This window comes from Drosophila subobscura, chromosome A (genome assembly GCF_008121235.1).
Source record: "Drosophila subobscura isolate 14011-0131.10 chromosome A, UCBerk_Dsub_1.0, whole genome shotgun sequence".
NCBI lineage: Eukaryota > Metazoa > Arthropoda > Insecta > Diptera > Drosophilidae > Drosophila > Drosophila subobscura.
Genome location: NC_048530.1, coordinates 12,622,383 through 12,650,368, shown reverse-complemented (window position 1 = coordinate 12,650,368; position 27,986 = coordinate 12,622,383). Strand labels below are relative to the sequence as shown.

Here is a 27,986-nt window from a genome sequence, read left to right as displayed (position 1 = left end):
CCGTTCCGGGAATCGCATCTCTTCACATTTAATTCCCACTTTATGCCATAAAGTAAAAGGTATTTTCTGGCTAGTTTCCAGATCTTTATTAATACCATACATTACAAAACAAAAAAAAAAAATCAATAATTAGGAGAAGATCTTATAGACGAGGGCAATGGACCAAGGAAGTGCTAGAGGAGCTCTCGCTCTCGGGAGGAGGGAGGCTCAACTCTCAATCGGCAAAGGCGTTGGGGCTACTCGTCGGATTCGTTGCTCTCGTTGGACTGACCCTTGCTGGCCTCCTTATCGGCCTTGGCCTGCTCCTTGGCTGCCTTGGCCGCCTCCTTTTCGGCCTTGGCCTGCTGCTTGGCCAGCTCCTTGGCTGCCTTCTTGGCCGCCTGCTCCTCGAGCTTCTGCTGTTTGCGGGCCTGCTTCTCCTGCTCCTTGAGGGCCTTCAGACGCAGCTTTTCCTCCGCCTTGTACAGCTTCAGCTCCCGCTTGATGGCCGCCAAATCGCTCAACTCCAGCGATTCCTGTCCGGGCACAATCTGGGTCCAGTCGTACCGCCAGCAGCCCCTAATCAATGGCTCGAATCTCTGGCCACTGGAGCAGCGCACAATGAACTTGTGGAGTCCGCCCTGCAGGCTGGCCATGCAGCTGTAGTAGTAGGTGTCGTCGTGACCAGCGTAGCGTCCCACAGCCAGACACTCAAACTCGTCGTCCTTGCACACGGACACATCGCGCACACAGCGGCCCAGCTGGGGCGAGAAGGCCGTCAGCGGGGGGCACACCCTCTCCTGCTCTTGCAGCAGGCGTAGCAACGGGTTCCATAGGCAGTTGTGGTAACGCCTGCAGTCGCCGCCGATATGCGGAAAGAGTCCTGCCGACTGGCACTCGAAGACGGGCGGCGTGGGCGCAGGAGTCAAAGTGGTGGTTGCCGTTGGCTCTCCGCCGGCACCAGCCTGCGAGGTGGTGCTTTCGGGCTGGTTGGAAGCCTGCGAGGTGGTGCTCTCCGGCTGAAGGGGAGCTCCGGTGGTGCTCTCCGGCTGAAGGGGTGCTCCGGTGGTGCTCTCTGGCTGAAGGGGTGCTCCGGTGGTGCTCTCTGGCTGAAGGGGTGCTCCGGTGGTGCTCTCTGGCTGAAGGGGTGCTCCGGTGGTGCTCTCTGGCACTAGAGGAGCTCCTGTGGTGGTCTCTGGCTCTAGAGAAGCTCCTGTGGTGCTCTCTGGTTGTAGGGGTGCTCCTGTGGTGGTTTCTTCAGCTGGTGCGGATGTCTCCTGCTCAGCTCCGGTGGTTGTCTCCGCCTCTGGCGTGGTTCCCTCCTGTTCAGGTGTTGTGGATTCCACCTCGATGGGTGCCTGTGTGGTCTCCTCCGTCGGGAGGGGGGTGGTTGTCTCCCAGCCGCTGCCCTCGGTTGTGGTCGTGGTCAAGGCTTCGTTCCAGGGCTCGGCCTGGACCAGCTGATTGTTGCCATCGCCGCTGAGTGCCAGGATGCCGCAGGACTTTGTCAGAAGCTGCAATCGGTTACCAATGGGTCATTCCCCCAATCCTCAGCCTCTCAATCAATGGGTACACTTACCAGGGCGGCGCACAGCAGCAGAATGGAGGTGGCCATCGAGAATTTTCCGGTCATCGTTCTACGCACTGTGAATGTGGTTCTGGTTGTCGTTTTCATTGTCGTTGCCAGTGGCTAACGTCGGTCGATCGTTGTATGAGCTAATGACACGGCCACCGCTCGGTTATATAGCGAAAATCTTGGGATGCTGTGTGTAGCAGTTTGCCTTATCTATCGGGCTTAGCACCTTGCCATCACATCATCTTCATATGCCACAGATACGGTGGATATTACTGCGGCTATGGCTGTGGCCACGACTAATGCCATGTGGGTATATGGGTGCAAATAAAATAGTGTGTTGTTCCCCGCATCTCTGACGTCTCCGGATAAATTGCAAAATACAGTTGTAAACCCATAAACCCACAGCACAGACACACCACCATGCAGTCCGCGGATATGAAACGGAAGTGTGTAAAGATATCACTGCGATAGATCTTTCTCTCTCTCTCTCTCTCTCTTTCTCTCTCTTTCTTTTTTTCTCTAAGTGGAGATAAGTGTTTCGGGAGCAATGGGGAGTGGAGGTCAAGCGGCGGGCAAGATAGGAATTGTTTGCTTTTTTTTTGCTACTGTTTTTGTTAATGTCATAAAACGGATACGATACGATATACATATGTACATGTGCATATACATATATGTATGTCCAAGAGAATGAATAACAAAGAAACACAAAAGCCCCGATGAGTGTGTGACGCATCCCACTCTTGAAGCTGAAGAATAATCACCCCCAATCTTAAGCTGTCCATCTTTTGATATATCTTCTATCTTTACCAGTTTTCGGCAGATTGTGCATAAAAAAAGAACGCAAAAAGTGCCAGTGAAAAAATCTAAAAATGGAACAGGCAAAGTCGAAATATATTCATTATAATTGGGTATATTATAAATATTACATACTGCTTTTAATAAGCTTTCGTCCCAGAGATGATTTTGCCATTATCGAACAATATATGACCTGTGGTTGAGGGATCTCATGGAGTCATTAATTCCATGCAGTAATTCCTAATCACTCTATGAATGCAAATTTCCAATTAGCGAACAGAAAACAGAATGATTCTAGAAGATTTATAAAACAAATTATTACAAATGTGTGGCTTACAAATGTAATATTTACAATAGTTGTGGAAGAAATAAAAGTATTCAATATTTAATGGTTTTCTAACCTTGAGCTAGTCACAAGCATTTCTTTAATCTAATACATATCATAAGTATATGTAACTATTTTTAGAAGAGAGTTATTTATTTGTTATTTAAAGGGAACGGAACCATTGCCGCTGCCGCATGAACGCTGAATACAATCCACTCTCATTCGCTAATGTTTATGTACGAAAAGTGGATCCTAAGATGTTCTCTCATTGCCCATGGTATCATTTGATCTTATTTCTCTCTCTCTGTCTCTAGGACATACTGCCGCATGAGCAGTCACACATGTACTATGCATTGCATATGCGACATTAATCCTAAATCGATCCCAAGCCATGGCGAACTCCTCCACAGATGCCACACACAGCACAATGGTTGAACCCATTTGGTGGGAGGGGACAGAGAGAGACAATACCTTCTACAAATGAGCACTCGGCATTAACTGCGTGTCTGCCAGTGCCTAATCATTTGGCTCGTCTCTAGCTATGGCTTTGGCTATGGCTATGGCTATGGGCTATGGTGGCGTTCTGCGTATGTCTGGCCATAAACATAATCCTCTGCTGACGATGGGGCTGTTGGGCTTTCGGGGCTGTGCGGCTGTGCGGCTGTGTGGCTGACGGAGTTGCAGGCAAAACAAAACGCTTTGCATATCTGACGTTAATCTCACGGCTACACATGCATCAGTGTGTGGACAGAGATAGGGATACGAGTACCTAGATATCTCTGGTTGTGGGTGAGTGATAAGAGTTGATTGTTATCAGAACCGAACCCATCTCGCCGTCTGCTGGCAGGGCGTCTCTGTGTGGCTCTCAGTGTGTGGGTGAACGCTTTCCGTTTGGCCATTACCTAAGCTGGTTTGAGGCTTGGTAAATGATGATGCCTGCTCACGGCTAGACGGAACAGACCGAACCGCATACAAAACGCATCACAGAACGCCCGGCAAAACGGACACGGATACGTCTCGAAATAAGCTTTCAGAGGCCATCAAACAACAACGGATGGCAACACCCAAAGGGAGGGACAGAGATACGGAGTACATGGCAGCGTCTACAGGAATTACAAATGTGGCAGTGGGCGTGGGCGTGCGCCGACCCACTGCCCGGGCCACCGCTGGCATACAGCGACGGCGTGTGGTCAAGAAGCATATTCAACAGAAGTACATGCTCTGCGGCTTTGCCATACACGTAAGTCTCTCTCTCTCTCTCTTTATCCGCACAATTCTCCATCACTCACTCTATCTCTCACACACTCTTTCTGTTTCTTTGCAGGCCTTTCTGGCAACGCCCGCCTACCTGTACGGCAACGTTGTGGAGTCGGACAAGGATCTGGTGCTGCGCATATGGCCAGCCATTGTCTACCAGGCCACGGGTGAGCTGTGCCGCTCTATTATGGAGCATCTGGACACAGAGTATGGAGGTCGATCGAGGGAGACGACACAGTACCGGCGCGTCTTCTTGCTGGCCACGCTCATTGCCTGCCTGTCGCTGATGGTCAGCGGTATTTTGTTCTCCTCGGCCTGGATAGTGGTCACCACCACCACGCAGGCGGTGGCCATTGTCTTCTATGGCTGCTTTGCAGGCATCGGCTCCAGCCTGTATCTGTGGAAGACGCATGTCATACTGGAGGCGGTGCGTCCCCGGGAGGACAAATATGTGCGCAAAACGATCCACCTGTGCGGCGAGGCCTTCTGCCAGCTCTTCCTCTCTTTTGTCTTCACCAGCCTGCGCACACTCTACGGCACCGCCCAGTCCATTGTCCTGATGTCCGCACTGCTGGTGAACCTCATCCCCCTCAGCCTGATCATCACCAAGCATCGGGAGGATGCCTTCACCACCAAGCGCATATCGGTGATCAAAGCGGAGACGGGCTTTGCCGCCCTCCCACTTCGAGCGGCGCTTGCAGCCAATTTGGTTGCAGATCAGATGGACGGCCTGGAGATGCTCTCGTGGCGCAATCCCGCGACCGAGATGGTGGCCACGCCTGGTGCAGCTGTGGTGGCAGCCGCCGTTGTGGACACACACAGCAACTACATGCTGGCCACAGATGAGGCGTATGTGACTTATGTGAATCCCAATGGCGTGGAGATCATGGAGATCATACCCGAGGAGGATGAGACTGTGTCCATGATGCGTTCCAGCAATGCCACTATCGATAACTATGGCATGTCCGTGTCCCAGATGTCACACAAGTCCCTTTCCAATGGCCGCCTTCATCCGCAGAACACGCCGCTCAATCCAGGCACGGCCACAGGCAACTCCTCCCCGCTGCAACCCACCAATCATGCCAATCTGGTGAGTCCTCTCCACACCAGCTGCCCCCTTGCTAATGCTCCCCTCCCATGCAACTGCCAAGCAGCATCGCATACGTCGCATGTCGCGGGCAGTGACCTCGCACCTGTGGTGGAATCTGCTGGACAAGATTGCCATGCCGCTGCAGCAGGCGCTGCTCGTGCCGCAGCTGTATGCCACCACGCTGCTGCTCTCGGCGGACATCTTCAGCTATGTGATGTGCCTCACAGTGCTGCCAGGACTGGCGGTCACGCACCATGCCCTCAAGAATGCTGAGATTCCGTTTCTGTTCTCGCTTCTGGCCTTCCCCTGGATGTGCTTCTCGCTGATGACGCCGCGCTTCGGGACGAGCCTCTACAAGCACAAGCTCCAGTGGCACACCATGGGCAGTATATGCAAGTGCCTGGCCCTGATCTGTGAGTGTGCCATACCCACGTTCAATTTTAGCCCGCAGACTAATCCTTTCCTTACTCCCCTTGCGATCCCGCACAGTCATTAGCTTCTCCACGTCCAAGCTCCTGCTGAGCGTCTCCGCTGTGCTGCTGGGCTTTGGCCAGGTGGTCACCGCCTTTCTGCAGGAGCTCGTCTTCCAGATGGGCATGACGCGGGCCAATTGGACGGCCATACGGCGGCCAGTGCACTTCACCAACGGCCTGCTGATCCTCGTGTGGGGCGCCCTGGCCCACTATGTGGTCGTGCGGTACTCGTTCCAGGCCACAGTGGGCCTTGCCGGGGCCCTCTACGGAGCGACAACGCTGCTCTGGAATTTTCTCTTCTTCTGCTGCCAGGGCAGCGACTAGGTCCGGTACGCCTCCTCCTTCCTCTCGTCCTGCTTCTCATCCATCTTCCTCCGTATCTCTTGGTAGTTGTCGTTGTTCTTGTGCTTCCGGTTGTAGCTCGTTGGTGATATTACAAAATAAAGAAATTAACCAAAAACTAATAAAACAGTCCATACAAAAAGCCCGCCCATGAAGGAAATGTAGCAGCTCTCTGCTACATGGCATCTACACATGTAGGCAGAGACATAGGCACGATTTTAATTGAACCCTATTTTTTGAGCAATCCAATTAAATCGTTTTAAAGCCTAGTACTCAGATCGAAAAAAAAGAGGTCGCAAATTCATTTCTTATTCACTGTTTTAGTAACTTTTTATTCAATTTTCACACATTTTCAAAATGTAAATAAAACAACACAGCTGCCTGAGAAGTGTAACCGTACGGAATGCGGTTTTCACCTCTGGTCACACTCTGCAGCTAGCAAAACATATTGCGAATTTTGCTAGCAAGTTTTTTTTTCGATCTGAGTACTAGGCTTAACGCTGACAATCCTTACTTGCTGTAATATTAAATATATCGTCAAAGTCGAGGAAAATTATTTAAGATTTACGGTATATTTTTAAATTGATAATGTATATTTTGGTATCTTTTTGAGGGTTGTGCGCTATATTTTATCGATAATTCAGCGGTCACACTGGCTACAGTGTTAAAAGCTAAACTAGCTAGAAAGCTAGAAATTGCCAGATAATTTTGATGGAAGCGTAAAAAAGAACGCTAAAGTGTTTCAACGTTATTTTATAACTATATAACTACATATTTAATTAACTTATAATAAAACTTTATAGAATTTCATTCATAAACATTTAATTTTTTTTAACATTCATATATTAGTCTTTAATTTAATCTTCTTCAGTCATCAACTGTCAGCTGACGTACATTTGAAAAAGCTTAGCAAAAGTGTACACGCCATCAATATCTCGGAGAGTCCTAATTTTATTTTTACATCAACCGAAATGGCAAAACTGCGTAGTCAATTCAATGTTATTAAAAAGCTAAAGTAATGCAAAAATATCTTGGAAAATAGCCATAATTCCCGCTACTCGCCATACACTAGATTTAGTACGAAAATAGCTAAACTGGCAACACTGACTGGCTAGCTCGCCGAGAAGTCAGTAAAAAAATAATTATTCTGTGAAATTGTTAAAGGAAGTTAGAAGTTAGTAAATTTTAAGCGGTAAGTGAACCACAACGGTGAACATAGCGGCGTGGGGGGAGTGAAACAGCATCAAGAGCCGCGGCGGCTGTTGTGTGCGAAAAGCGGGAAGGCGATAATACGCGTCTAGGCACTCAGGGGTAAAACAAAAAATTTGCAGCCGGCATGCACTCAATGGCACACATTATTTTTGTTTCTTCGTGGCTGCATGGTTTTTACTATTAAAATGCCTGATTTTATTTTTCTTGTTCGCTTGCAGATTTAGTGTACAGGTGAAAACCGAAAGTCTAGCCGTATGTCTCAGAATCCCGAGGACTTCGGGCAATTAGAAAATGCACAGGATTTTCATAGCAATAGCCATCATCTCCTTAGCTATGGCCCAAACCCTACGCCGATCCTTAATCAGGCACGCACCAACCATTTGAGCGAAAACAACGGGCCTCAATACACACAACAACACACAGTACCACACTGTTCCGCACCACAGTCAGCTGCAGTGAAATTTGGCAAGAAACAGCAGGCACTTCCACAAAAGCATCCAATTGAGCCGGAGCCGTCTTGGCTTGGTGCAATTAAGATATCTGGCAACACTGCGCCACCATACCTCACGGGAGACAACTTTCGAACGGCAAACAAACAGCAATTAAATAATAAACCAAACAAAATATCAAAATCATGCAAATCGCAGGTCATTGTGATTGATCCGCTAAGCAAAAATATACCGCGAAAAGTCGCTAACTCTGTGAATAATCCGACTCGGCTGCACGCCGCGATTGAGGCTTTGGTGCCAGAGGCTTTGCCGTTCCTGAGCGAGGAGCATCATTTTACGCCATTTCCCCGCAAGAATCCGGAAGATCAAGAGGAAGAATTGTCCTCTTCCAAGAAAATAGAGACAAATCGTTGCTGGCTGCAGAATAAGAATTCAGCAGCACTAAAACTTGGCGAAACATTCACCGGTTTTTGGCACGAACAGAATAACTCTCCATCGACATCTGAAGAAGAGGAGGACGGCGACGATTTCGAGGAAGTGCCTGATTTGGACTGTTCTTTCTCCTTATACCCCTGTACCATATCAATTCCCATAGAGGAGGACACCGAAAAGATAATCGAAGATATTGCCGACTCAAACCACTTTGTGGTAGATATTTTGGAGTCGGACGAAGTAGGTCTCCGAGAGAGTATTTCAGATTTGTCACCTGAGGCTGAGGAGGCTCAGTCGTTCTCCAATGAAGCATATCCCCTCGAAACACTAATCCCTGGTGGCGGAGACACATTCAAGGAGCACATTCAAGGCACGCTTGAACTGCCAGAAGAGGGCCTGCAGTTTGCCGTCGAACATAATCTACAGGCCAGACAGCCAACGGCTGAAGAAGAATACCAAATAGAGCAGCAGCCAGACGCGTCCGTTGCTGTACACAATTTTCCGACAGAGGCACTTGCTGGCCCCGAAGCTGGTGTGGAATCAAAATCGAAGCGAGCCATTGTTAAAGCCCTTTACCAGATTTGGCACGTAATTGGGTCGGAAAAAAAGCGGCCCTGGGGAGAGCGCAGCCGAGCCCAGCAACTGTTAGAAATTTCACTCTGCCAGGACACACTCTTTAAGCTGTTGAAGGATTTAAAAGCTCTGCCGGAGCACGAGCTGTCCGCCGAGGAACTAACGCCTTTGGTGGCCTTCCAGAAGGACATTGAGCAAATAGAACAACTTGAAGGCGATTCGATGGGATTGAACTTGTTGGATAAACTGCGAAACCTCTTGAAAAGCTGGACACGTCAGAAAGATGAAACTGCCACTGAAGTAGCCGTAACCGGCGACGGAGCACAAGGTCCACGGTAAGTCAAAAGAGGGCAAATATAACATTAGACATGTGTACATACATATATTTGGTTATCTATTGTTGTCTCTGTTCTGTTCCACAAAGCAGCAACGAAGCCGCCATCGACGAAGGAACTCTACAATTAAAGAACAGAACCACCAGAAAGCGTTCGTAAGTGTTTATCTTTGATTCTACTCTCAATTGATGTCATAAGTATATTTATTTCAATTTGTTTCTGCTTTTACTTTATTTCAGTGGAGGAAAACGAGACGGCGGCAAGGACAATTTCATCAAGTATCGCCGTGTGGAAAGCACATTTCCCCGTTTCATTTCGCAACCGATTGCCGAGGACATGCCCACCACCAGCGAGTCAGCGTCTTTTGCTGAGCAGGAATCAGGAGCAATGACCCGTATGCAGATACCCTCGTCGGGTAACAAGCGTCTGTCCATATTTAATGAGCCACGAACCGCACATCAAGTCATTCGATATCATGGCGTCGGCAATAATATAATAGAACTATCCGACGATGATGAGCCGCCAGTCCATGGCTTCTTCTTACGGGCCCACGATAGGGGGCGTACTGGTACTGCTTCCTCAGCCGGTTGGGGTCCGAAGGGTCAGTCCTCATCACATGGGGATGCTGCTGCTCCTGCAGCGGCGCCCTCATCGCTTGTACGCCCCTCGCTGCTGTATGCGGATGCAGTGCGCCTGGGCCAGAATGGCTACACCGAACCACCACACACAAACATGAATGGACATCATCATCATCCGCATCATTCGCACTCCATTCGCGGATCCCCCAATCACGACAGTCTTCTCATGCGCATGGAGCGTCTCGCCGAGCGTGAGCAGTACGTGAATTTTGTAAGCGACGTGGCCATCAGCGAGTTAAGAAAACAAACCAGCCGCACAAACCCGCCGCCACTCTTACCAATGGCCAGTTGGGCAGCCATGGTGAAGAAGAATCCCAGTGCCGAGTACTCCAGGCAGGTGCAAAACGCCAAGAAGAGCGTCCCCAAGCCAACACCACCGCCACAGACTTCGCTGCAGCGCCAGTCTGTCTTCGAGCTAACCTCAACGGACAGCACCTCGGGTAGCGGCAGTGACAGCGGCAGTTCGCCCCCCGTTCAAGTGGCAGCCAAAGGTGCACCACAGCCCGTCATAATTGATCTGGATAGTAGTTCGAATGAAAAGCCGTAAGTAAAGGAGATGACATCTGACTTTGAGGCAAACTTTAAACTGCTTTGTGATATACTTAGAACTGCAAAAGGTGACGCGGAGCACCAGAAGAACCTAAATGCGATGCAACAGCGCTTCAGCGAAAACATCTTCTTTCGAGATGATTATGAGCAGAAGTTCAGGCAGCGCGAGCAGCGTGAACGCACGGAAACGAGCCATCAGCGTGAGCTGGCACGCGTCGAGTAAGTATCTACAGCCACACTAGACGGGCCTGTCGATTAAGTTAAGATTTAGACGTACGAAACATATTAGGAAAAATGGCAGACGGCTAAATCTATCCCCATCCTCATACACCCCCCTAGGGGAACACACAATTTTCAAAGCTACTAAATCAACGAACCAAAAGAGCAGCAGCAGGAGCCGCAGCAATCGAGAAAGCAGGCGCTTCAACATATTTAAATTTGTCAGTGTTAGATTTGATTCGGTTTTTTTGTCATTTTGATTGACACATATGAAGCAATACGTTAGTCGTAGCATAATAAGTAACTTCCTTATGAGCCTTGGGGAGCTCAATATAATACAAAAAATAATAGATGTAACATAAAATAATATAAGTTATTTAATTAAATTAATGATCGAACTCCTTGCCAGGGCTGACAAGTTAACCGAAGAGCGTCGCCGTCTGGAGGGCACATTCCGATGGTCCGTCTTGGACTACCGCATGGGATGTTTGCCCATGATAACGGAGACGGGTGCCGAGCAGGAGGAAGTCGAGCCGGATATTGAGTTTATTCCCATCAGCGAAGAACAGCAAAGGGAGCTGCATGAAATGGTGACTGGCGATCCTGATGATGTAAGTCATCCCCATCTATGTACATATACATATATGCAAAAGTGCAGCGCACTGTCTCGCTCTATTTCATGATTTGCCCCTCCTCACATGAATGTCTCTGGTTTTGTGATTGCAGCCGCTGATCCGGAAATACTCGCTGATAATAGCGAAAAAGGATATTCGCACATTGACCGGGCTCACCTGGCTGAACGATGAGGTGATCAATTTCTATATGAATTTGATCATCAACCGATCAGAGCAGAAGGCGGGCATACTGCCCAGTGTGTATGCCATGAACACCTTCTTTCTGACACGTCTGCTCGAGGGCGGGTTTAGTGCTGTGAAGCGCTGGACACGTAAGATTGATTTGATGAGCAAGGACATCATTGTGGTGCCGGTACACTTCAATGGCATGCATTGGTGCATGGCCATTATACACATGAAGAACCAGACCATATTCTACTATGATTCCCTTGGCAATCCCAACAACTTGGTCCTGGAGACATTGAAGAAATACATACAGGAAGAATCGTTGGACAAGCGCAGGCAGCCGTTGGACGTTAGCGGCTTTCGGATCGAAAATATCCTAAACGGACCGCAGCAGACGAATGGTAGTGACTGCGGCGTCTTCAGCTGTATGACAGCTGAATATATAACTCGGGACAAGCCGCTCACATTCAGCCAGGAGCATATGCCCTACTTTAGAAAGAAAATGATGCTAGAGATTGTCCATGGGCAGCTGTGGAAATAGGTGACAGCTTCTCTGTTTGTCATGCTCCTCGCCACCCCCTTACACTAAGCTAAGGAATCTAGCAATAAGGAAACGTTTATGATTAATAATTTTGCTGGCGATTGAACTAATAAGTGTGTTGAGTGGCTTATTCGATTATTAGTTTATTCGATTTAGACGTCCGAAACATATTAGGAAAAATGGCAGACGTCTAAATCTATCCCCATCCTCATACACCCCCATAGGGGAACACACAATTTTCAAAGCTACTAAATCAATGATCCACGAACCAAAAGAGCAGCAGCAGGAGCCGCAGCAATCGAGAAAACAAGCGCTTCAACATATTTAGATTTTTCAGTCTTAGATTTGATTCGGTTTTTTTTCATTTTGATTGACACATATGAAGCAATACGTTAGACGTAGCATAATAAGTAACTTCCTTATGAGCCTTGGGGGGGCTCAATATAATACAAAAAATAATATATGTAACATAACATAATATATGTAAGTTATTTAATTAAATTCTTAAATACGTGATTTTGAGCGCCTTTTAGTACATCGTATATCGCATTGAATGCATCGCAAGTGCTGTGCTATCGATAGTTAATGTATCGCTGAAAAAGTTAGCGGTAAATCAAGATTCCGATAAATGCAGTACTTTCTTGGGCGCCAGTCAAGTGTGACCGTGGCTCCAGCGCATTCGTGTGTGAGTGTTCTGTTACAAAAAAGCAGGTGGGCGAAAAAATTAAACGGGGACTGCGGACTGCTGGACTGCGAAATATTAAATATTATCCAAAGGAAAAAAACAGGAAATTGCGTGTGAAGCGCGCGCGCGGTTTGGCGGCAGCAGCTGGGCATACAAATTATGCGAAAGGGCATCCTCCACAGCCAAACAATTAACAGCAACGACGACGCCGCCGACAAATATGCAGAACATACAGAATTCAACAGCAGCAACGTCATCGTCATCCGGGGTATCGAGGACAGGATGTGTTGCAGCATCATCCTCATCAGATAGCAGCGGGGCGAGACCGGAGGCAAAATCCAGCAAAATCAGTGATGGAGGCGGCGGCGTCATCGGCAGTGGCGGGTCCAGCGGCGATAGCTGCACCCTCCATGATCCGGCAGCGGCGGTGAGAACAGCGGGTGCATGTGTAACCATGGAAATTTAGTTCTTTCCAATAATACCATATAATATGTGTGCCAATAATTGTTTTTTGTTTTTGTGTGTGTTTTCTTGATGTTTCTGTGTGATTGCAGATTGTGTGTGTGGCCAAAAATTATATAACATTAAGCCAAAACCGAAAGGCAGCCAGCGCACGCTTATGACCTGACCCCGCTCCATCCATCCATCCCCGTCCCCCTTCCCAGCTACCATCTAGCCTGTGTGTGTGTGTGTGTTGTGTGCGTGGGTGTTCTGTATAAGCATGTGTGTGTGTGCCTGTTTTATTTTACCCTCCTCCTTGCTCTTCCGTTGCTGTAATTTTCGCAGTTAGAAGGCCCATTTCCCCGCCTCTGCTGCGCATGCCGCACACACAGACACATACCATCCCCCACCAACCACCCCACCCTTGAATGGGCTTCTTCTGTTTGCTTTTTGCTTTTGTAATTTTCGAAATGCGTTTTGCTTCGATTTGTTTTGCTCTTTCCTCCATGTTGTTTACCGTTATGTTTTCGCCATTCCGAATTTACAGAACCCTGCCCCTTCCCTTTCCCATGTGTTACGTCTCACTCTGTCTCTCTCGCTCTTCACATCTCTTTCTATGACCCCACATGTCGATGGGAGCCACGCGTGGGCTTTCTGTGCGCCACAATGTTCCGTGACATGTCCTGTCCGGTCCCTGATTTAATCACAACGCATTCAATTTCATTTGCAACGCCTCGCCAACGCTTCCTATTAATTTGGTGCTAATTAATTTTGGACAATGGCATGCGGAACTCGGCACCAGCTGTGGGCCTGATTACGTCAGGATGGAAGGATGGTGGGTCTAGTTCCAGCTCCAGTCGCATCTATTTTTGGACATTAATCCTTTTGCAATGATAGCAAACGGCCTTGCCACCCACTCAAGGACTCGTTTATTTATAATCCCCTTTCCCTCGTTGCGGAGGCTGTTATTCGTGGACGTGGTCGTTCGGTCCGTCGGTCCGTCGGTCCGTCGGTCTTCATTCATTATTCAGTTTTCGTGCGAGTCCCGGGTCGCAGTCCCCGTCCATATATGTACATATGTATGAGTAAATGTAAATATGTGCATACAAGTACATACATACATACATATGTATGCGTGCATTTATAAATAGTTTTTTTGCCATCAACTTTGTTTCTGTTTATTGGTTGGGGGGTTTTTGTGTTTGTTTGTTTATTTATTGATTTATTCATATTCTCCTTTCACATTTTTTTAGCGCTTTTTGTTGTTGCTAATTTAACCAAATTGAAAACAAAACCAAATCTAACTAATTAGCGCGCGCGGTAAGCCTCCACCAGAAAGGAGCGCCCAAAGATGGGCCCTCCCCCCCTTGAGTGCACCTTTTACTAATTCCCTTCCATAATTGCAGGCCACAAAGGAACAGCATCAGGAGCAGCCATTGGCCATACACTATTTGGCCAGCTTCCATGAGATCTGCGTGGTGACCGCCTTGCTGCCACTGGTGACTCTCTTCACCTGCTTTGTGACCGCCTACGTCTTCCAGTACGACGATGTACACGAGACACATTGCCGCGTGAGTGTTCGGGTGGTATTCCCGAAAGAATCCCCCCAGAGGCAGAGAGCGAGAGATTTAACCTTCACTCCCTTTTGGGCTCGGCTTTACAGGTCTACAATATAATACCCTCGATAAGTGCAATTACGGGCGTAAGTCCGCAGCGCTACTTCTGGCGTTTTAGCATTGCGCTGCACATCGGACCGCGAATACCCATTGCCTTTGTCTACAAGAACTACTATCGGTCGCAGCTGAAGCGGCTCAGCCCAGAGCTGGTGCCACAGGCCAGCTGGCTGATCAGCCTTATTCTGGTGCTCAATTGCATTGAGATAGCGTCCCTCGGCGGCGTTACCTATATATCAAATCGGGAGAACTATCGTAAGTCCATGCTGCAGCACAAGCTGTTTAGATTTAAGATAATTGTTGATGTTTTTGTTCATTTTATTTTCGAACTACAGCCGTGCACGAGAGAATCTTCATCACGTTCATGGTTTGTTCGCTGTGCTATATGCTGGCCACCATCAAGCTGAATGGAATACTCAATGCGGGCCAGTCACTGAATGTTCAGCAGCAGCAGTCCATCAAGTGGAAGAAGTTCTTCTTTGTGGCCTCTATACTGAGCACCATCGGTCTGTTGGTCTTCTTTGCCAAACATCGCTTTTACTGTCACGATTTGGGTGAGTTATGGCACAGTGCAGGGGTTCGCCTTGGGTCGCTGACTAATTTGAGACTCTCTCTCTCTCTACCCCCTTGTAGCCTTTAGCTGGTTTGCATTCTTCGAGTACTTGATTGCCATTGCCAATATGCTGTATCATTTCACCATCATCTGGGACTTTCCGTCGCAGTACATGGTGATTGTGCAGGGGCCGCTGGAGAATATATCGCAGTACTTGAGCAGCAGGCCGAAAACTGACTAGATCTGGGATATGCTCCCTCCATGCGTTCGTTTGATTTCTCGTGCTTTCTCTCCTACCGTGTACAGTGTCTGTATAACTCCCATTCGAAACGTACAATTATTGATCTTCTGCAACTTTAAAGTTTAAACCTAAGCGCTTCCATTGCAAACACAAAACATTATATTTTTCTCTCAATTTTCTCTCTCTCTACACACTCGAAAAAGTTAACGAAAAACTAAAAACCAAACGCGGAAACGAAAGGAAAGGAAAATGTTTTAAGCAAAAAAATAAACCGAAAAAACGAAAGCGAAACTGCTCCATAGTTCCACAAATATTATAATATATATATTATATATCTTACGGGCATAATGTCCTTTGTACACATTCGAATTACGAGTAAATGTATTAAGTAATGGTTTAAGTGCACCAAAGAAATACCATAGAGTAGATGACAACTGGTAGCTCGGAAAAAAAGAGAAGAGAACAAAGTAGCGGGGCAGCAGAGGCCGCTTTCAAGCAGATCTCATGTCAATTCCCAAATTCAAGGAGTCAGCGTTTATTACATTGTAGCACTTAGACGTACATATCGTGTATACAGAAGGAGCAAGGAAACATCATCCAAAACTTGTGGGGAAATACATAGCATAGCACGTTTGGTGACCCTATTGGGCGCCTATGCACCCTGTGAGCCCCTGAACATAATTCAGACAATAGACAGGCAACGAACCACACACACACCACAGACACAGAGGATAAACAAATCTAGCAAATAATAAAAAGGCAATTCTACTTAGCCAATGAATGAGAACAGTGGAAAACATACACATACATACATAGCTCGTGGATGGGGAAATTTTATTTACGGAACGAGTGGCTGGATCATAGCTAATCGAATTGTATACAAAATTAAGGAGCCTCTCCCGTGTACTCTGGAATATTGGGGAAGAACGGAAGGAACCCTTGTATTCGTTTGTATTTATTTGTGTTCTGTGTTTTTTTTCTGAACAAATGTAATTCCAAAATTGAATCTTGTACCATACACAACAGTAACAGCAACCGAAGCAGTAGAGGAAACACTTTTATTCCATAAGTAAAATAATATTATTAATAATTATGCCAATTATGAATTGTATTTGTGAGAGAGATACCTACGCCCCGTTTCAATTTGAATTCTTTGAATTTTGTGAACCCAAACTGTAGCTAAACCAATGAAAACAATTGTTATTTCTTACACGCAACAAATGGAATGATATGATGATATGGTACCCATGCAAATGTACTCGCTGGGGGGACTTATATATACATGTATATATATATATGTTAGGCAATAGTTGAGCTATATATTTGAATTGAATTGAATTGAATTGAATTACCAAATGTTAATGCGTTACAATTTATAAGTTCCATAGCTCCCTGCTCCCTGCCCATATCTCGCTCATGTTTCCCCTCCTACCACGCCTTTGCAAAAACTTCTAATTATGTGCCTATCTTTCGCTTTATAAACATACACATACATATGTACTTACCATATATAACGGTATTGTATCTAATGTACCTCCTGTTGCCTCTTTCATCGCCTATTTTCGATTGGTTTTATATGCCTACGTATGTGCTATATGGTGAATACCTTCTTAAACGGATGATTGGATGGATCACTTTTTAAAATGCAACCTTTTTACCTTTGCATACATTTTTAGGCGACACAAAGTAAGCGATTTATTATTAAAAAACGACAACAACGTGGAAATAATAGAAACGAAAAGATAACAAAAATTAATAACAATGGAATATGTAACTTTGTAGCTTCCTAATTTGAATAAAGTTTAATACCACATACAACATTCACTGCATTGCGTGAAAGTCATTTGTAAAAACCACAAAATGGATTTAAATGTACGAATAATACAATACAATGTTAGAGGAAGCTCTTTAGAACAAACTGAAGTTTGGTTACCAACACCTCACCCCAACACCGCCACAGTAAGCTGAAATGATAGAAGAAAGAGCCTCCTCCAAGAAAGAGCCAAATAATCAGTGAACAAAGAAACACTCGAACGGCATTGCAGGTCAACTTCAACTCACACAAACCCTTGACAGGAGAGCTCACGAAATTATAGCCAGTTAAGTTGACATTCTGAAGAGTGAATGTCCTGGGGGAGATCTGGGATAGCTATGCTATATTTGGCTATTCAAGCTCATATCAAAAACGAGGCCAAAACGTTTCCTTCCACAAAGATACATTTACTTTTAGGCATTTATTTTTCATTTGGAAGCACTTAAGAGATTTGTTTTTTAATCATGTAATTTGTAAATTATTTACACTTTTTGTTTCTTCTCGTAGCGCGTTTTAAACATAGTTTTCCTTGTGTGTGTGGACGTGTAGGAGAGGAGAGGAGAGGAGTAGAGAGGGAAGGTATCATATTGGATCATATAATAGTTGTACATGCTCCTCCTGCTGCTCCTCCTATCCAGTATTGTGGATCTGGGTATAGTAGCTCTCAGGCAATACGTTTTAGTATGCGTCTATATCTGGGTTGTACAACTATTATCAATGATCACCGTATCCCAATTGCATGTGTGTGTGTTTGGATGGTTGTGCTGCGGGTGGCGGCCACAGATAGGGTCGAGTTTTTAGCATGAGGCTTACAATTAGAGTTCAGTACGAGTCTATAAGCTACGGCCGATTTATGGTAAGGTATGGTATGGTATATATAGTAATGCATGTGCGCTCATGTATGTATGTGATTGTGTGTGTGCACCTATCCTTAGGTGTGCATGTGTGTCCTTAAATCTATTTGATTTCTTATTGTTTCCGCTGTCGCTGCGCTTCCGCAACTGTTGGCTAGTCCGGCAAATCAATGCTTACGAATGGCACCACCGGCTTTAGTATATCATTTTTGGCTCCCTTCTTGCTCTTCTTGTCGTGCCGGCTGAACTCATGCAGCTGCTCGCTGGCCGCCGCCGTGCTGGTGGATGAGGAGGCATCCAATGGCACAGACTGCCCGGCATTGCTATGCGTGTCGGCATGGTAGCTGATGTTGCCGTACTCCTGAAGGAACGGCATGGCCGAAAGCAAGAACTGGCTAAAGGATTTCCGAATGCCGAACCACCACATGTTGCCGCCCTTGGCGGTGAAGCTGAGAATGATCAGCGCCAGAATGGAGACGAGCAGCGGCGAGAAAACCACAATGTACGGGAACTTTAGCTCTCCATCTAGCTTGTCGCATATGACCACCTGTGGGGGCAAATCAAGGGGTAAGCTTCAAGGTTTGCTGGGCACACAATTATCTTGAGGCTCACCTGAAAGCAGAGCAGGGGAAGCACCGTGCATATGTTGCCCACGGCCGCATTGAGGGCTGCCTTCTTTTGCTGCAGTGAGACCTCGGGGGTGCGCATCATAATGCCACAGAATATGATGTTGTAGAGCACACTGACCAGACTCAGGCAGATGACAATCCACATGGGCACAAACACCACGTCCCAGTTCCAGTAGACGAACCGATCAAGCTTCAGCGGCAGCGAGACAAACTGCAGCGCATTAACGGCCAAAAAGAGCTCCAGCTCGAAGGAGCGATCATGCTTGACGGCCCACACACAGGCACCCACACTGACCACCGAGCCGAAGATCAGCGGGATGAACACAAGTACCCAAAGGTGGCGATCCGAGGTCAGTTTGTCGCACGCAAGCAGCTCAAACATCAGCAGTATGAGGTGCAGGGCCAGGGAGATGAGCATCGCCTTGAACTGTGTGTAGGCATCGCCCTCGAGGCGGTAGTGGGGATAGCGGCACCACACAATCGCACCAACAATGGCGCCCAGTATGGCTGTGCACTTCCAAATCCACAGCGGAGTGAAGATGGCCCAATAAGGCCAATCTGCCGAAAGAAAGCGGAATTGGGTTAGCGGAATTGGTGGGGCCTCGGGCCTCGGGCCTCATATCTCACCAATGTAGTCATCCAGACGCAAGGCATATAGTGTCACAAAGGTAAATAGGCTGCAGTGAACAATGAATTTGCTGCAAGACGCCACAAAGGAGACTCGTTAGGATATACTCAGTGTCAGGTGCTGAGCTCAGGGGGTCTGCAGTACGTACCAGGGATTGAAGTCGCGAAAGAGCGATTCCAGATTCATATTGAAGCGGGGCTATGTGGCCATGGGAGCTGCTTACAGTGGGATCGTGCGTGTGGCCGACACTAGTTGCACATTGCCGTGGCCCTCCCTTGACGTTGAACGATACGCGATGCCCGTCTTTGCCTTGGTCTCTTTTGTTGCCTCTTGCTCCTGCTCTTGCGGTACTCACTGCAGCGCACAGATGCTGGCTCGCACACACACACACACGCTGCGTTGGGGGGCACAAAGATTTCGCTGCCAGGTGCTGCTCTGCTCTTGCTTCTGTTGGCGTTGCTGCCTGCTGCTGCTGCTATCCCTTCTTGCCTTTTCTTTTGTTATTTACACACGCATACTTCTCGTATTGTCCAGTGATATATAGTGATGGGATTCTGTCGATGGTTTTATCATCGATGGTTTAAAACATCGAACTATCGAAATTTTCATGGAATAATTTTAAAAAGATTCGAAAACAGTACGAATTGGTCTAAAAGAAAAATTTAAAATTACCCAATATCCACATCCTTAATAAGTGCGCTTCTTCTCTCAACCAAAATCGACCCAATCAAGTATGACCACCATCGATACAATCGATACAATGCCTTACCAGGCAGTGCTGACAGTTATTTAATTTTTCTGTGGTTTTTATATGCCTAGAAGTGTAAGCACATATATTTGGCGGGCCTCGACATATTAGCTAATCTTCCCGAATTCAAATTAACCTGATTTACAAGTCCCAAAAGCATTTAAATCAAGAAATCTCAGCCTCTTCGTTATTTGCGATTTTTGCATCAACAAAATGTACTGCAAAATTAGTCAACACTGTCAGCATGACAGCCGATGGGGAACAGAAAGTGGAGGACGTGTTTACCATCCAAGAATCGGATTGCTGTGGCAATGGCTGCACCAACTGCATCTTGGACAACAAGCCTAGGCCTAGCCAGCGAGCCCTGCTAGCCGGCAAGCGGAACATTATCCTAAAGTACACCAGCTTCCGGCTGTTGCAGCGCCAAACCCACACGGGCGATGACCAAGTGCTGTTCCTGCACTTTGGCAATGCCGCGGAGAGCGACGATGAGGATGACTGCGTGCTGGACATTCCACCGGGACACCATATAATGCTGCGCATTGGCTTCCTGCTGCGCCCCTACTCCCCCTACTGGACGGACTTTGCCAGCAAAGAGTTTAAAATTTTAGTCAAGCTGCAGCCCGATGGTCCCATGTCCCAGCACTTGGCTGCCGTACAACCCAACGACCGGCTGGAGTTTCGCGGACCCATTGGCAATTATCGGCACGATCCAGCCGTGACTAAGTGCATTTATATTATTGCCCAGGGCGTGGCCGTTGCCCCAACGCTGCCACTGGTGGGCCAAGTGCTGGAGAATGAAGACGACATGAGTCGCTTATGGCATCTGGTGTGCGCCCCCGATCTGCAGCATGTCTACTTCCGTGACCAGCTGCTGGAGTTTGCCAAATATTGGAACTATCGCAGCTGCTTGTACGTGCCCCGCCAGCAATGTGGCTCTGATGCCTGCCTGAAGGCCGGACACTGCAGGCAGGAGTGCGACGAGCTGCGCCGAAGCCTCCGCTACAAGGAGAGGGTGTGCCTGCACCGACTGGATGCCAACGAGCTGAAGCAGCATGCCACTCCTGCCATCCCGGGCCTGCGTGTTCTAATAATAGCCGGCGATTCAGGCTTTCAGCGAACCATGGGCGAAGCGGCAGCAAAGGCCCTTGGCGTGGCACAGGAGAATGTTTATTTGTTGTAAAGACCAGCGATTAAGGATTACGAAATGCATGTTATGACAGGATTAGACGGATTTACAATTGGGTCTTTGGCCAAGCGGCCAGCGCATCAATCACCGTGCCGTCAGCGGCCTTCTCCTTTGACTGCTGTGGCGGCATCTGTGGCGGCACCTGTGGCATCATGTGCGCATACTTGGCCAGATATGGCGTCAGCAGCTCCATGGGCAAGGGGAACACAATCGTAGAGTTCTTCTCGGCCGAAATGCTGCTCAATGTTTGCAGATAGCGCAGCTGCAGGACGAGGAAGAAGAGCAGCAGAGGATTAGCCAACGTTCAATTGGTTGAATCAACGGTCGAAGGACTCACCTGTAGGGCTGAGGGACTGGAGGAGATGACATCGGAGGCCTCCTTGAGGGCCTGGGCAGACTTCTTCTCACCCTCGGCGGCAATCACCTTGGCGCGGGCATCACGAGCCGCCTCCGCCTCGGCGGCCATGGCACGCTGCATGGACACGGGCAGAGAGACATCCTTGCTGCAAGTGTGGATAAGGAGGATAAGTCATGAAGTGGTGCAGCTAGAAATGATTGCAGTACTTACATCTCGACACGCTCCACCATAACGCCCCAGGGCTCGGTGGCCTCGTCCAGAGTGGACTGCATGGTGTGGGCGAGGATCTCGCGCTCGGTGAGCAGCTCGGAGAGATTGCGGGTGCCGACGATGTTGCGCAGCGTGGTGGCGGCCAGCAGGCGAGTGGAGGTGCTATAGTCCTCCACCTGGATGACCGCATAGAGGGGATCGCTGATGCGATAGTAGACCACGGCATCCACCGTGACCGTCACCGAGTCCTTGGTCAGCATCTCCTGCTGGGGCACATTGAAGGTGACGGTGCGCAGATCCACTCTGCGGTACTCATCGATGCAGGGCAGAATGAAGAACATACCCGGTCCACGGGCACCGCCACTGAGGCGGCCCAGACGAAAGATAATCGCACGCTGATACTCCGCCACAACCTTGAAGCAGATGAATATCGATATGGGCGACGTGATAATAAAGACAATCACCGAGAGAATCGTCACTATCCACTCCATGCAGCCCCTCGGCTCATTCTCAGCTGCGAAATGAGAACAGAACAGAGCAGAATGAGAGATTATTCCCAGCAGCCACAGAAACACTCAAGATCTTCTATGCTGGATGACTAATCATTGACGGATCCGTCCAGAGTGTTTGCCCACAGATAAGGCACGCGCCCCTACACGTACGTATTTCCTTCTGCACTTCAGGCTGCTCAATCAATTCTCTACACTCGAACTGCAGTCCCGCAGGGATGTGGGAAAATAGGCTACAAAAGCGTTGATCTTAAGTGCACCCGGAAAGAGGAGCACTTGACAGAAGCATCGGAAACCCGGGCATGGGCAGAAGGACTGTAGATTCCGTTGTACAGATGGGATGAGAAGTTCCATTCTGAATTAACGTTTGCTTATGGAATGGAACTATATTTATCTGTAACGACTGCCACAAGCCACAAGCTTCAGGGGTTCTGCTGGCGGTGGTTGGTTCACTGCTGTCTCAAAGTTATTAAGGGCTTTGCAGCCATTAATGTAAAGCTGAACTATGTAGGAAAACATTGCGTGACACTGGTAAATCCTGTAGTTCATTTGGACAAAGAATTTCAGAATGCAATAACAAAAAACATTTTTAAGGCTTAAGTCGCTCTCGAAGTCCATTGTGAAACCAAACAAGAAACGATCTCAAGTAAACCTGCAGAGTATATGTATAACCAGTGCATGTGTGCTGCCAAAACTCCCCGTCTACGTATCTGTTTACACATTTATCGCATACAAATAATTGCGGTGTTGCTTTTTTTTACCCAAATGGCATACAAAATGTTCGATTGATAAACACATTTTCACGACTGTTGACTGCTGACTGTTGATTACCCATTGATTAAATGCCATTTTCCTTATCCTTCAGATGGATTGCGATCGTTAGCAAGCAAACGCTACCAATCTCTCTCTCGTTTATAAGTATTTTCGAGCGCAATCTAATCTAAATTTCGTTTCCAGTGAATTTTGAAAATATCTGAATGGCTGGCTGGCTGGCTGGCTGGATAATATATTTAGATGTGACGTATCTATCATTAGATCGATCCTTTTCTTACATGTCTTAAATCCCCGATACTGTTGCGTCACACCGGAACGCTTGCGCGGTGGCGAATGATCGGAGATTACTACACCCTGTGGTGGGGCGCCAGGACCCATGTTGATCATGTAGGCGGTGGAGCTGCTCGGTCCCGAGTTGCGCATATCCTCGTAGTTGGCATACACGGGGTTGTCCGCATCCTGATGTTGCTGGTGCTGGTGCTGGTGCTGGTGGTGCATCTGCTGCTGCTGTTGCTCCATGGCTCTGTTTTGTGTGTGATCTGTGATCTGTGATCCACTCCGTTCAGCGAGCCACTCGAAACTGTCGCCAACACGAAATACAAATTGAACAACAGATTATCACCCGTTCGGGGCATTCCATTGATAACGCCGAGTGTCGACTCGGGGAACGGTTAATCACGAACCGGGTAGCGCTCTGCCCAGTGCCCACGCCACCAGATACAAGCACTTCGTATCTCTGGCCGCCCCAGCTATCGCGCTCTGCTTTTTGTGCACCAAAGCACTCGGTGGGGCAGCACCCATGGGAACACCACCTAACCGGCTCTGTGTGTAAATCGCTTGCAATTCGCGGATGAATCATCGTTGCAAATAAAAACCCAAGCAGCAGCAGCCCGCAAATTGTCGGGCTGGGCTTCAAATGAACTGCGTAGAACTCAACAAATCCGAAATAAATACGCCCTGTCGTAGATTTGCTCTTTTGTCTCGAGTTGAGGGATCAAACGATCGCTTGCCGATTCAGTCTTCGCCAATCGATAATGCAGGCAGACGCACAAGCGAAGAGTGCTAAAGGGAATGCCCGAGAAATGCAAAAACAAAAAATACTCGTGACAAAATTGGTTTCTTGTTTCGCGCTTTATTCTACACACACCCACACCGAGAAAAAGAAGTGTATTTGTAGTAAATATAATTCATTCATTCAAAAAAAAAAACAACAACAGTTAGACTAAGAACACTTTGATGCAATAAGTAGCCTTCTGGGTATTTGCCAGCATCTTATACTCCTCCCATGATCCTAATTCGAATGGTGTTCGATCGAATGCTACAGCAAATAGCCAACGATGTCCTCGACATCATCCGCCTCCACGCCACCATTGCGGTCTGTTGGCTGCTGCCGCTGACGCTGCAGTCGCTTGAGCTCGCAGCGATGCAGTGCCTCCAGATAGGGCTGCAGCACCGACATTGAGCGTCACTGATGATGCTGATGCTGGTGGCGATGCAATGGGGTGGATGGTGCCGGCGGATGGGAATGCATGTTGTGCTGCTGCTGCTGCTGCTGTTGCTGCTGCTGGTACTGATTGTGGGAGTTGAGGAATGGCGTGAGCAGCTCCATGGGCAGCGGGAAGATAATGGTCGAGTTCTTCTCTGTGGAGATGCTGCTAAGGGTCTGCAGGTAGCGCAGCTGCGGACGAACAAGAGCAAGGTTCAGCGCTGGCCAGGAGACTCTCGGAGCTCGGAGCTCGGAGCTGCGCGGGAGACTTACCTGCAGGGCCGATGGACTGGCCGAGATGATCTCGGAGGCCTCACGGAGGGCACGCGATGACTTCATCTCGCCCTCGGCGGCAATGACCTTGGCGCGGGCCTCCCTAGCTGCCTCCGCCTCAGCGGCCATGGCGCGCTGCAATGCCGTGGGCAGGGAGACGTCCTTGCTGGAAAGAGAAAGAGGAAAAAGGCGAAATGAAGGCGGATAAAGTGGGTGGGTGGTTCGTGGCTGCTGTTACATTTCCACACGCTCCACCTTGACGCCCCAGGGATCGGTTGCCTCGTCCAGGGACATCTGCATCGTATCCGAGATGGTCTTGCGCTCGGTGAGCAGCTCGGAGAGGTTGCGGGTGCCCAGGACATTGCGCAATGTGGTGGCTGCCAGCAGGCTGGTCGAGTGGCTGTAGTTGTACACCTGAATGACGGCCTTGAGGGGATCACTGATGCGATAGTAGACGACGGCATCCACGGTCACCGTCACCGAGTCCTTGGACAGCACCTCCTGCGGCGGCACATCGAACGAGACGGTGCGCAGATCCACCGGATAGTAATCGTCGACGCAGGGCAGCACAAAGAAGACACCCGGCCCACGGGCACCGCCGCTGCGCAGGCGACCCATGCGGAAGATCACAGCCCGCTCGTACTCGGACACCACCTTGAAGCAGATGAACACGGAGATGGGAAAGGTGAGAATCATAATCAGCACGGAAATGGCCGTTGCTAATATCTCCACGCAGCCCATGTCATCGTTTTCCGCTGCAAAAAAAAGAAACAGAGCGAGAAAGAGATGAATGGAGAGTTGAAGCTGGAAGAACTCGTTTGTAAAATGGATTTAAGAATGAAGAGCGGCTCTGACGATTGCTTGGCTATTGATTGGATATCTTCCCTTCCAACAATGGAACAACTTTAAGAATTCCCAAGTTCCCTTTTCAGGACAGAAGACAACGAGCAAAGTCTCTAAAAGAGAAGTGAGTGCCAGAATTCTCATCATAATTACTTTGTTTTGTTGCCAAGCATTTCCAAGGTTTCCTTTCGCTCTCTGCGCTCTCTTACCAACCAAGAGTAACGGACCATCAAGCAAAACTGAGCTGCAAATACACTGAGAACATTCGTACACTCATTCCCATGTGTAAGGTTTCCCTTTCCTTATGTTTTGCAATTGAAATTCTGTGGATTTGTGGTTATTCCAACCCATTATGATATTTCAATTGCCCCCACACCATATACATACAATACATAAGAGTATTCCAGGGCATGGATCTGCTTGTGTTATTTTGTAAGGCAATTAATTTGTACAAATTGCTTTTGATCTAGTAAAAATGCCATAAATTCCATAAATATCCAGCAAAGCGAGCGGGAGTGGGGCATTTCTTATGCTCGACTAACTACATAACTAGAACATTTTCCTTTATGGCCAAATACGAGTACGAGTATATACGGGGCGAGTGTACACAAAACGCTCATGAATATGATCTCCAAAATGGTTTTGGTTTTCTGTTTTTGTTTTTCCATTTGCTTGTGCTGCTTTGTTTTTCTTTTGCACCTCGAGAGAACTATTTATGCCCAATGGGTAAGGCAGGGAATGTTTACGCCCCAAAAGGCCCGGCGGGGTGTTGAGTATTTCATTCCTTTTGTTTAGATTATATGTTTCGACAGTACGATTTATATCACACGGATACATGGATACACGGATACACGGATACACGGATCGGTGTTCATGTGCCACAATTCGAGGCCTGTGCGTGCGGGGGGGGATAGTTTATATTTATTTGTATATGTCGGCGCAGAGTTTATATTGCATACTTCATTGGTGGTCCGTACAACTCAATGCTCTCCGATACAGCTGGAATATGTGGTTGGTTGTGGGGCTTCGTTTCTGATTCATTTAACCGACGAATCGTCTCACCTCGTGCCTTAATTATGATTTTGTATTTGCATTCATTTCACATTTGCTGGAAATATGGATTATGGTGGCAGGGGGCTGGGAGGTTTATCTGCGAGATCTGTGAGGTCATGTGGCAAAAACTATTTGTATCTGGCAGTCAATGTGCGTATATTTTTATGAGCTAAACAAAAGGCGGCAGCAGGCTAAATCTGTGCCTGGAAATCCGCTCCACAAATCCACAAAAGGAACTATGCAACAAAATCGAATTTAAAATTCAAAATTAAACAGTTTTAATACATTTAATTTCTTCTGCAATATATTAAATCCCGGAAAGACTCTTGGGTCTGTTGCCGAACTTCAATGGCAAATAATTGTAGAATTCCTTAAGTATCTTTTGGGAAATTCGAATCAAAGTAAGTAAGTAATTTTGGAACCTTTAGATATTTATATATTTGTGGACCTTTTTCAACACGTTTCTTCTGCAGAATTTATAGGATTTAAAATCCTTTTGGGCTTCATTTGTTGTTGGTCTCATATCTTACACGTTTTGAGTCCCTGATAGGGCAGCGAGGCGGCAGGCGGTATGTGAACCGTGTGCTGCGACGACGACTGATGATGTTGCGGCTGCGGTGTCAAGGGAAATGTCTCCGTTGATGAGGAGGCCTGCACTTGGCCCGATCCCGGCGAGCCGACATGCAGACGCGAGCGATGTTGATGCGGCGAGGCAGGATGCATTTCTCGGAACAAACGAGCGAGCACAAGGGAGCGAACGAGCTGGTAAATGGGATGAGCCGAAGGTATTTTTAAACGGAAACTGATCGATGAGAACTGCACGCGTCCAGCGCACGTTTTCAAGTGAATGCGGAGGCGGCACAAAATCCACCAAACAAACAAAACACAAAATACAAAATCTCCTACAATAAAAGCTTCGATTGATAGACGGATGTAGCGACCAGAAAGATACCCCGCAGTATGCGCATATCTCCTTGGGAATAGCCATCTGATGGTGAGGATTACTAAACAATTGCCACATATCAAAAGTTACCACAGACTCCTCTTGGTAATGGGTATCAAAAAACCATCTTAGACAGACATACTCGTCGGAGCAGCAGTTGCTCGACTTATTTCACACATTCACCTACTCGTAGTACGAGCATTGTGGGCGCCGCCCGATTCCCGATGCCCAAAACGAGGCGACTCGATGGTTTGCTCTTTTTCTTTTTGTTTAAATTGTATGAAACGGGCCACTAGAGATGGAGATAATTTATACAGCACTTCAATCACAGTGTTTCACAGCAGCTAAAGCTAAATGCCTTTTGTTTCTGGCAAATGGATGGATATACATAGAATACGCTGAGCGTGTCTATGGCTGAAGGTAGTGGCTGGTGGGCAGGGGGAGTTGCTGGCAGACACTGAGCTATGGCGACGCCTTGTCTTTACCATTTGTCTTTTA

General features: G+C 47.7%; 8 protein-coding genes across 12 annotated transcripts; 4 read left to right on the top strand and 4 right to left on the bottom strand.

The window, feature by feature from the left end:
• Positions 1-70: 70 nt before the first annotated feature.
• Positions 71-1,705, bottom strand: LOC117898727 (mucin-5AC). Its single transcript, XM_034808349.1, has 2 exons — positions 1,559-1,705; positions 71-1,493 (listed from the first exon to the last, which is right to left on the bottom strand). Exons 1-2 carry the CDS (start codon positions 1,652-1,654, stop codon positions 237-239), a joined length of 1,353 nt encoding a protein of 450 aa, XP_034664240.1. The 5' UTR covers positions 1,655-1,705; the 3' UTR covers positions 71-236.
• Positions 1,706-3,509: 1,804 nt separating this feature from the next.
• On the top strand, positions 3,510-5,958 carry LOC117898706. Its single transcript, XM_034808326.1, has 4 exons — positions 3,510-3,915; positions 4,000-5,022; positions 5,087-5,435; positions 5,512-5,958. Exons 1-4 carry the CDS (start codon positions 3,730-3,732, stop codon positions 5,817-5,819), a joined length of 1,866 nt encoding a protein of 621 aa, XP_034664217.1. The 5' UTR covers positions 3,510-3,729; the 3' UTR covers positions 5,820-5,958.
• A 972-nt stretch (positions 5,959-6,930) lies between these two features.
• Positions 6,931-12,049, top strand: LOC117898664. 5 transcript variants are annotated; one of them, XM_034808279.1, is made up of 8 exons: positions 6,931-7,029; positions 7,268-7,550; positions 8,307-8,838; positions 8,928-8,993; positions 9,078-10,019; positions 10,083-10,244; positions 10,654-10,855; positions 10,971-12,049. In XM_034808279.1, exons 2-8 carry the CDS (start codon positions 7,304-7,306, stop codon positions 11,583-11,585), a joined length of 2,766 nt encoding a protein of 921 aa, XP_034664170.1. In that variant the 5' UTR covers positions 6,931-7,029; positions 7,268-7,303; the 3' UTR covers positions 11,586-12,049. The 5 variants fall into 5 exon arrangements, with proteins under 5 accessions (XP_034664170.1, XP_034664159.1, XP_034664151.1 ...); XM_034808268.1 differs by having other exon boundaries at positions 7,268-8,415; positions 8,452-8,838; XM_034808260.1 differs by having other exon boundaries at positions 7,268-8,838; positions 8,931-8,993.
• Positions 12,050-12,255: 206 nt separating this feature from the next.
• On the top strand, positions 12,256-16,897 carry LOC117898763 (post-GPI attachment to proteins factor 2-like). Its single transcript, XM_034808397.1, has 5 exons — positions 12,256-12,697; positions 14,118-14,282; positions 14,375-14,639; positions 14,720-14,938; positions 15,018-16,897. The coding sequence occupies exons 1-5, from the start codon at positions 12,491-12,493 to the stop codon at positions 15,176-15,178; spliced, it is 1,017 nt and encodes a 338-aa protein (XP_034664288.1). The 5' UTR covers positions 12,256-12,490; the 3' UTR covers positions 15,179-16,897.
• Positions 16,898-17,956: 1,059 nt separating this feature from the next.
• Positions 17,957-19,647, bottom strand: LOC117898756 (transmembrane protein 185B). The gene is made up of 4 exons (XM_034808384.1): positions 19,251-19,647; positions 19,102-19,172; positions 18,458-19,032; positions 17,957-18,392 (listed from the first exon to the last, which is right to left on the bottom strand). Exons 1-4 carry the CDS (start codon positions 19,286-19,288, stop codon positions 18,000-18,002), a joined length of 1,077 nt encoding a protein of 358 aa, XP_034664275.1. The 5' UTR covers positions 19,289-19,647; the 3' UTR covers positions 17,957-17,999.
• Positions 19,648-20,066: 419 nt separating this feature from the next.
• LOC117898781 (NADH-cytochrome b5 reductase-like) lies at positions 20,067-21,075 on the top strand. The gene has a single exon (XM_034808420.1). The coding sequence runs from the start codon at positions 20,095-20,097 to the stop codon at positions 21,031-21,033; it is 939 nt and encodes a 312-aa protein (XP_034664311.1). The 5' UTR covers positions 20,067-20,094; the 3' UTR covers positions 21,034-21,075.
• LOC117898737 (band 7 protein AGAP004871) lies at positions 20,955-23,461 on the bottom strand. Its single transcript, XM_034808361.1, has 4 exons — positions 23,169-23,461; positions 21,608-22,121; positions 21,377-21,542; positions 20,955-21,301 (listed from the first exon to the last, which is right to left on the bottom strand). Exons 1-4 carry the CDS (start codon positions 23,407-23,409, stop codon positions 21,086-21,088), a joined length of 1,137 nt encoding a protein of 378 aa, XP_034664252.1. The 5' UTR covers positions 23,410-23,461; the 3' UTR covers positions 20,955-21,085.
• Positions 23,462-24,258: 797 nt separating this feature from the next.
• LOC117898747 (band 7 protein AGAP004871) lies at positions 24,259-27,400 on the bottom strand. The gene is made up of 4 exons (XM_034808372.1): positions 27,076-27,400; positions 24,888-25,404; positions 24,650-24,815; positions 24,259-24,568 (listed from the first exon to the last, which is right to left on the bottom strand). The coding sequence occupies exons 1-4, from the start codon at positions 27,266-27,268 to the stop codon at positions 24,356-24,358; spliced, it is 1,089 nt and encodes a 362-aa protein (XP_034664263.1). The 5' UTR covers positions 27,269-27,400; the 3' UTR covers positions 24,259-24,355.
• Positions 27,401-27,986: the final 586 nt, after the last annotated feature.

Coding starts and splice junctions, on each gene's coding strand:
- LOC117898664 (XM_034808243.1), top strand. CDS start 7,304: ATGTCTCAGAATCCCGAGGACTTCGGGCAATTAGAAAATGCACAGGAT. Junction 8,839..8,927: donor GACGGAGCACAAGGTCCACG/GTAAGTCAAAAG, acceptor TGTTCCACAAAG/CAGCAACGAAGCCGCCATCG. Junction 10,245..10,653: donor CGTGAGCTGGCACGCGTCGA/GTAAGTATCTAC, acceptor ACTCCTTGCCAG/GGCTGACAAGTTAACCGAAG.
- LOC117898706 (XM_034808326.1), top strand. CDS start 3,730: ATGGCAACACCCAAAGGGAGGGACAGAGATACGGAGTACATGGCAGCG. Junction 3,916..3,999: donor TCTGCGGCTTTGCCATACAC/GTAAGTCTCTCT, acceptor GTTTCTTTGCAG/GCCTTTCTGGCAACGCCCGC. Junction 5,436..5,511: donor CAAGTGCCTGGCCCTGATCT/GTGAGTGTGCCA, acceptor GATCCCGCACAG/TCATTAGCTTCTCCACGTCC.
- LOC117898737 (XM_034808361.1), bottom strand. CDS start 23,409: ATGGAGCAACAGCAGCAGCAGATGCACCACCAGCACCAGCACCAGCAC. Junction 22,122..23,168: donor GTATCGGGGATTTAAGACAT/GTAAGAAAAGGA, acceptor CTCATTTCGCAG/CTGAGAATGAGCCGAGGGGC. Junction 21,543..21,607: donor ATGGTGGAGCGTGTCGAGAT/GTAAGTACTGCA, acceptor CCACACTTGCAG/CAAGGATGTCTCTCTGCCCG.
- LOC117898781 (XM_034808420.1), top strand. CDS start 20,095: ATGACAGCCGATGGGGAACAGAAAGTGGAGGACGTGTTTACCATCCAA.
- LOC117898727 (XM_034808349.1), bottom strand. CDS start 1,654: ATGAAAACGACAACCAGAACCACATTCACAGTGCGTAGAACGATGACC. Junction 1,494..1,558: donor TGCTGCTGTGCGCCGCCCTG/GTAAGTGTACCC, acceptor AACCGATTGCAG/CTTCTGACAAAGTCCTGCGG.
- LOC117898763 (XM_034808397.1), top strand. CDS start 12,491: ATGCAGAACATACAGAATTCAACAGCAGCAACGTCATCGTCATCCGGG. Junction 12,698..14,117: donor TCCATGATCCGGCAGCGGCG/GTGAGAACAGCG, acceptor CCATAATTGCAG/GCCACAAAGGAACAGCATCA. Junction 14,640..14,719: donor ATCAAATCGGGAGAACTATC/GTAAGTCCATGC, acceptor TTCGAACTACAG/CCGTGCACGAGAGAATCTTC.
- LOC117898756 (XM_034808384.1), bottom strand. CDS start 19,288: ATGAATCTGGAATCGCTCTTTCGCGACTTCAATCCCTG. Junction 19,033..19,101: donor GCGTCTGGATGACTACATTG/GTGAGATATGAG, acceptor TTCTTTCGGCAG/ATTGGCCTTATTGGGCCATC. Junction 18,393..18,457: donor TTCCCCTGCTCTGCTTTCAG/GTGAGCCTCAAG, acceptor TTGCCCCCACAG/GTGGTCATATGCGACAAGCT.
- LOC117898747 (XM_034808372.1), bottom strand. CDS start 27,268: ATGCATCCTGCCTCGCCGCATCAACATCGCTCGCGTCTGCATGTCGGC. Junction 25,405..27,075: donor CTATCAGGGACTCAAAACGT/GTAAGATATGAG, acceptor TTTTTTTTGCAG/CGGAAAACGATGACATGGGC. Junction 24,569..24,649: donor CCAGTCCATCGGCCCTGCAG/GTAAGTCTCCCG, acceptor GTTCGTCCGCAG/CTGCGCTACCTGCAGACCCT.